At 38.8% G+C, this 7,500-nt stretch overlaps 1 protein-coding gene across 1 annotated transcript in view; it reads left to right on the forward strand.

Moving 5' to 3' along the window:
- The window catches only part of LOC138033740 (uncharacterized), a 13,842-nt gene that overhangs the window by 2,003 nt on the left and 4,339 nt on the right, over nt 1–7,500 (forward strand). The window contains exon 2 of the mRNA XM_068881548.1: nt 3,164–3,232. Coding sequence (XP_068737649.1) covers nt 3,164–3,232 — 69 coding nt within the window. The remainder of the gene's footprint in view (nt 1–3,163; nt 3,233–7,500) is intronic.

Here is a 7,500-nt window from a genome sequence, read left to right on the forward strand (position 1 = left end):
AGAAGTAAATTTATCCGTACGCGTTTAGCCATCGCCGGAGTTTGAGCCTGACTGATGCCGGAGAAGTGTGATTTTATCGGCGAGAAGTTGTCGACATATCCCCTGGAGGATTAGGTCAGACCCCCATCCCCCTCCCCCCATCTTAACGTCCACTTAAAATTTTGCTGCCCTAGAAGTTCCTGTCTGGCTCCAGTCACTACAGCTGATTAGAACTATTCACATGCACTTTTACTACAGGGAGAAGTCAACGACCGCGGTATCAATAAAATTGACTGCTTTAAGAACGTGGCGAGAACTTCATACATAAAACTCTGGTTTCTCCTACCTCCACAACTGCACATTTTCCTGGTGATCCATTGGCAATCCATTTTCCCTGTTATGTATGCATTACTCTTTTGCTGGTCTGATACCACGAGCTTTCTTCTTTGTCCGGCGAGATGTCAAAACAAGTAACCTTGTTCGGAACGACTGTGAAAGAAACTAAACGCACAGGATACCTGATCTACAAAGACCCAATAATACAGTATGAAAACTTAATTGCACGTTTTTTTGGCAAAACAAAGGGCAAGGAGTGTCTGGAAAACCCGAATAGCGAATAGCGAATAGTCGCGAATAGCGAACAGCGAATAGTCGCGAATAGCGAATAGCACGAACAGTGCGAATAGTGGCGAATAGTGGCGAATAGTGACGAATAGTCGCGAATAGTGACGAATAGTCTTCAATAGTCACCGCCTCATGCTGAACAATCTCGTAATCAAAGCAAATAATATGCTCACCTGTCGTCGAAAGAGAGTTTCGTGCATGCTTTTACAAACACTCTAAAGAAGAACAAACGTCAACATGCAAAAATATAAATCACTTTCATTAATTTAATACATCAAGCTCATGATCATCTCCTCGCACAGTGGCGCCCGAACATAAATTTCATCATCCTCATCTGTGCTGTCCGATCCGGCAAGACACGTTCTGTTAATAGGAATAAAATCAAAATGTGAGGCAAGTGGTTTGTGATTAAAGAGACAAACGAGCTACTCTGATAACCGTTGCGTTAATTAATTATACAAATAAGCAACAGGATTTCAGTGCATTTACCTTTTCTTCTCAGGGCTCAAGCTGTCCTTCGCCGACACATCTCTGCTTTTTTAGCGGGAAAATCCCATCCAACGTTGCTGCGCGGTTGACCAGGAAGTACTGGGTACCAAATTTTCGTCATTTCGTCACAATCCCCCTCCCCCCCTCCCTTCACCCTTATTTGCCACTATTTGTTACTATTCGTCACTATTCGTGACTATTCGTCACTATTCGCGACTATTCGCCACTATTCGCACTATTCGTACTATTCGTCACTATTCGCTGTTCGGTATTCGCGACTGTTCGCTATTCGCTATTCGGGTTTTCCAGACACCCAAGGGCAAGGTCTTGCAAAGAAAAGTGTTGTTCGATCAGCGAAAGAAAAATGGCGAGAGCTTTAGCAGCTAGGATACAATAAAAAAGTTCACAATGTAAAATGTAGAATTTATGGTGACTAAGGACAGAGTTTAACCTACAATCCTGGTCAAAAGTTGTTGGGAAGGTTGCGCGCATCACCTCACTTCACACCTAATTCGATTATTCTAACTACTGGCTGAACCACTCGGGAAAGAGCATGCTCCATCTACCGTATTTACCCGTGTATAAGTCGACTTTTCATCGCCTCAAAAGAAGCTCCAAAAATCAACCTCGACTTACACATGGATCAAAGATTTCGAGCCAAGTTCCAGCTATCATAACATCATCGAACGCAGTGAACGAAAGACTTCAAAATGAATCTAATAAGCAATTCCAGTTAAAATGAAAAATGATTTGTCTAATTTTAAATGTTGAAGATACTCACAAGCACAAATATGAAATAGACACTGGAAATTTTCGTTTTCCAAGGCGGAAAGCTCTAAGAACATTCTTGTTTCTTTTCAAATAAACCGCGTTGTTCAACGGCTTAGTAACCTGGCTCAAACCTCTTGTGATCGTCACTCGTGTTGGCTGAAAATGCGGTTAATGGTAATGATTGTTTTTTATTCTGATTTAAATGCTTTTGCAAACTATGTATTGTTTGGTTTATGAGTTTTGTTTCGTTTGCCATGTGAGAAATTATAAGTCAAAGACCAATTAAACCTTGCACATTTCGCATCGTTTTTGAAGTTATTTTCAAAGATTGACTCCAGCTTCTGTGATGTTGTGCTTATCCTCTAAAGCCCTTTATCCTTGAACAACGAAACAGGTTAGTTTGAGGTTTACATGTTCCGATTTTCTGAGAACTTTTTCGAAATTCAAGGACAAAATGCCCGCACATACATTACAACCGCTGAACCACAAAACTATTTTAAAAGGGCTTGAGGGCCTTAATTTTTTGTGAATCCACAGTTCCAGAAATCGAAGAATGCAAGATTTTGCCATCAAAAATGGGGGGTCGACTTATACATGGGATCAACTCATACACGGGTAAATACATGTCCCTTCTTTCCTTTAGCCCATTGACCCCTGGGAGTGAGACTTAACAGATTTTACTGTCTAACACCAGACGATTTTACTCATCAACTGGTGGCATCTTAGGGTGCTTGAGGAGTGAATGTGTTAAGCTAGTCAAAAACTCCATCTATGTCCCCTCCCTTAAAATATTATACCTAATTTTAATACATTCTTTTCTCATCAAACTTGTCCTTTCTCTTCAATTTTGTGACACACTTTCTTAATTGTGGCCATTTGCTACTGTTCAAAACGTCCACGGCCTTACCGCCCCCCCCCCCCCCCCTAAATGTCTGGTTGACGTTAAGCGGGGACAAAGTGAATTCAATATGTCAATGGCCCCTAACACTATTGCTATTTATTTTGGAAGTATATAGCCATTTGCTTTTTGGTTTCAATTAAATATTTTTGTCATTATTCTCCTGTACTGTTATTTTCGAATGATCAGGATTCCTTCATTTATCATGAAAATTAGTCAAAAAAATGAATGAACCTACGAAAGGGCCGAAGCTAGCGACGAGTTCCCTGTCCCTTTTAAAAAGAAACTGACATTTGCATATAACCGTGTACAATTGGTATTTGAAGAAAAAGCATTGTTTTATATTTTTTCAAATGTTGAGGCCAACCATCTCATGGCTCTAGTGGATCTGTATCTTTGCAGATGTGTGTTGCAGGTGCTTTGGGCATACCAGGCAGTCGCTATGAAAGAAGCTCATCTCGTAATTGCTTTGTAAGTAAAAGTTAAAGGCAGTATGTGTCAATTTCAGATTGTTATTGTGTAAAGAAGTCTCTAGAGGTGCCAGCCTGGTACCTAATGAAGCTCATCACAAACTGTTTGACTGTTGCTGAATTTTGAATACAGTGGAAATGTAAACAATACAAACAATGCCCTTTGTTATCATCCAATGAGACAGGAGCTAAAAGTTTTGCTATAATGTGAGGCTCTTCTACATGTACATTCCCAAACGTTTTCTCCAAAGTCAAAGTATATAGCACTAAGGGTCAAACAGTTTGTGTGAGCTCCCCCTGCTCCCTGTGGGCTGTCATCCATCAGGATTTAATCTGGACAATATTGTTTTTACTCTTACTGAAAACATAGGTTTCAAGAGATAGAGTGTTTTTGTAATTATTTTATTGATAGTGGTAGTCTTCTACTGTTCTTACCTAAAAATTTGGAATTTTTTCTTTCTTTTTGAGCTTCAGACAAATAATGGTTACAAAACCTTGAAATTTTTGCTTAATTTGGCATAGTTAATATTGTCCATGAAAAAGGATAGGTTTTTGAAAGAACATTTTATATGAAATAGAAGAAATTTATCTACATGCATCTGGGAAGAACGCTTAAAGGGGCTATATATGCCACTCTATTTTAAGATGTTTTAAAGGGGCTAGGTCACGCTATTTTAGGTAATTTTGTTTAGTTTTGTTAATTATGAGCTCTAAACATCAAATTGGCAGAGCAAGAGTCTTTCATTTGCAAAATCACGGCCACATAACAACTGAGAATGATTTTCCAGCTTTGTAACTGACATTTTGATGTAGACTGATATAAATTTGGCCGACGTTTTTCAAATTTACCCAAATTCAATCCATTTCAATCCTCTCCAGTTTTGTCCATCCATGTCCCTTCTTGGCTTCCCTTTGTTTTGTTAGAGTTCTTCTATAGTTTTGAACAGTTATTTTGATATTTTAGTTAATTCTATGACCATTCAATGAGTGCTGAAATTGCCTAAAACTGCGTGACCTAGCCCCTTTAAGTTTATCGTTATTTTAAATCCATTTCAATCTTGTCCATTTGTGTTTTAATGTTTTTCAACGTTTTAAGTGGTTACTGCAATGTTTCATTCTACTTTTTTGGCATTTTGGGTGTCACGAAATTATGCAAATTTCTGTGACTCAGGCCCTTTAAATTTTACAAAACCAAGGTTGCACATTAAAAAAAGAATCAGTCTGAGAAAATTCTGGAGCATCCTGTACCTGCTTTCAGTGCTCATTGGGATGGGGTACTTCCCCAGAATGAAGTGGATGAGACAAATGGGTAGTATTTCTGCTTTTGTAAGAATGTTTACTATGTATGTCAGCTAAAGCTACAAAAACTATGAATTCCTACTGGGGGGAAGGGGGTGGGGGGAGATGACAGATGTAGCTGTTACATAATTTCTTGAGAAAAAGAAAGAAAATGGCTGACACAAAAAAGAAGTAATGCAATTTACACTGTGATTCTCAGTACACTAGTATTGAATTACTATACATTGGCGATTCCACCATCACGGACATTACATCCAGACACAATTTTTAACTTTTTAGACTGCATGGCACTGACCAAAGGTGAATAGCAGTGTTAAATCTTACATGTAACTTTGATGAACATGTTTAGGCATACTGACATATATGTCAATTGTGTGATTCAGTTTTTCCCTATATGCTCTCTTTCGGAGAAATATTAGGAAAAAGTACATTGTCACAGACGTTACATAAAAAACAACCACAATGCCAGTGCATCAACAAGTGAAATTTCCTGTGAACTATCAAAGTGTTCTACAAAACCTGCTCTAAATATCTGCAGTTTGGTCATTGTGTTAACTGAAAATGTTGAATTCACTTTCACAACAATTGCCAATTTTTTAAGAATACTTGAAAATGAAGGTCACAGACATTACAATCACAGTGCAATCACTGTCACGGACATTACACTGTGCGAATGAGTCGACTATTTAAAGTGTAGATTACAGTCTTTTTGCACTATAAAATGTGACTTGGCCATTTATAGAGAATTAGTTTATTTTGTCATCATTTTCTTACTTAATTGCCATCTCATGTCAAACCCATGAAAAACATGTATTCAGGGGTGTTTTGGGGATATTACATGATTTTTACATCAAATATTCACTGATTTCCTTTGAAGTCTTGAACTGCCAGAGAAATGAACATTCCCCTCTTCTCAAAAACCAACATTTGACTTGTGTTAATAATTGTTAAATATTTCACTTTACGGTGTCCCCAATTAGTGCTCCAGCGTAACCCAGGCTGACTGTGTGTGCCACATAGGTAAATATAGAGAACATATGAGGCGAAGTTTAGGTCTAGAAATTTGCAAGAAAATGGAAACAAAAATCGATGAAATTTACCATGTGGTGAGCTGTTGTTGTCTTTAATACGTACACGAAGTTTCGGGAAAAATGGTCCCCGTTCACCTTCCTTCATAGTGTAGTGACAAGGTAGGAGACGGAAGCCAGCGTAGGGACTCCAATCGACCCAAAACAAGCACGATTTTGTTCGTGAAATGCGAATCCAGTCGTAAATAAACACGCCAGGCTCGTGGAACATGAATTTCTCTAAACCATGAATCCAGGTGGCAACGCGAACCCACCAGAGTTCAGTGCCATTTTGAATTGGACACTTTGCGAGTACAACGCTTTCTGGCCGCCATTTTAGCAGGTTAACTTACAAGTTTTACAGAGTCTGGTGGCTTCGCGTTGCTACCTGGAGATGCTTCAGTGGATTCATGGTTTAGAGAAATTCATGTTCCACGAGCCTGGCATGTTTACATGTATTTAGCGACTGGATTCGATTTTCACGAAAAAAATTGTGCTTGTTTTGGGTTGATCGGAGTCCCTACGCTGGCTTCCGTCTCCTACCTTGTCACTACACTATGAAGGAAGGTGAACGGGGACCATTTTTCCCGAAACTTTGTGTACGTATTAAAGACAACAACAGCTCACCACATGGTAAGTTTCATCGATTTTTATTTCCATTTTCTTGCAAATTTCTAGACCTAAACTTCGCCTCATATGTCCTCTATATTTACCTATGTGGCACACACAGTGAGCCTGGGTTACCTGTGAATCTACTAGACACTTAAATAAAAGTTCCTTTCCTTTTCCTTTCCTTTCCTTTCAAATGGCCATTGTTAGCCATGTTTTTCATGTATAAAATGTCTGCTAAGTGTAAATGTGCTCAGAATGAGAAGCATTGCATTTCTTTGACCATTTTAATTGTTCGTAGTCAAGTCTAAGAAGTGTAACGTCTGTGACAAAACATCCATGACAAACTGTTGTTGCAGATATATCTAAAATGTTACAGTTTACCAGAGTTTTGTCTCTAGCAGAGAGTTTCTATTGGATGACTTTAGCTTTGCAGCAGGATTGTCTTGAAAATTTATCACATAGTTATTTAAGGAAAGGAAAAAAAATGTCTAAATGTCACGGGTGTTCATATTGTTGCTGCCATTTCTAGAAAGTATTTTGGAAAAAGGTTGACATGAGGAATGTATTGACTCCACTGTGGAGTTTTTGCTAATAAGAGTGTTTGGAATCATGTACTATTCCAAGATTGATTTTATCCAGTGAAAATTGAGCATTATGCATAATACTTGCTAACAAAAGATAAACCTAGAATTTGAGGACCCCCCTGAGTAGACCATTGTCACCAGGAGGAGGGAGGGATGGCACAGTTGGTTAGTGTGTGGCCTTCGTGCAAGGGGTCCTGAGTTCAATCCCTGGATCTCACATCCTCGTTTTGACTTCTTTCCTTTCAGTGTGGCCTAAGTATATATAGCTTTAAATACTTGTAAAAAGGAGCACTGATGAAGAGGGGGGAGTAAATTAGCCCATGAGGCGAAGCCGAATGGGCTATTGACCCGTGGCCCTTAGGGCGAAGGGTCTAATTGTTTTAGTATCACCCAACTAGTCGGACAGAAAAGTCAATAATAAATGAAGCTAGCGAATGCATGTTGAAGAGATATTTATTTGGGAATAAAACGAAAGAAAGCGCCCCGCTTTTCGCTACTCGAGGACTATTACTAATAGTCGTCTAGTAGCGTAGCCAATCAAAATGCAGGATTTGCATTAGTCCACAAAGTTGGGTGATACTAATTCCAACTAATACATCTTTTGAAAAGTCCTACTCATAACACCACTCATGTGGAATTGCCCATATATAGAAACTACAGTACATGTAGCTCATGTACACTTGCAAAAAATGATTGTAATAATGAAG

Source organism: Montipora capricornis, chromosome 14 (assembly GCF_036669925.1).
Source record: "Montipora capricornis isolate CH-2021 chromosome 14, ASM3666992v2, whole genome shotgun sequence".
Taxonomy (NCBI): Eukaryota; Metazoa; Cnidaria; class Anthozoa; order Scleractinia; family Acroporidae; genus Montipora; species Montipora capricornis.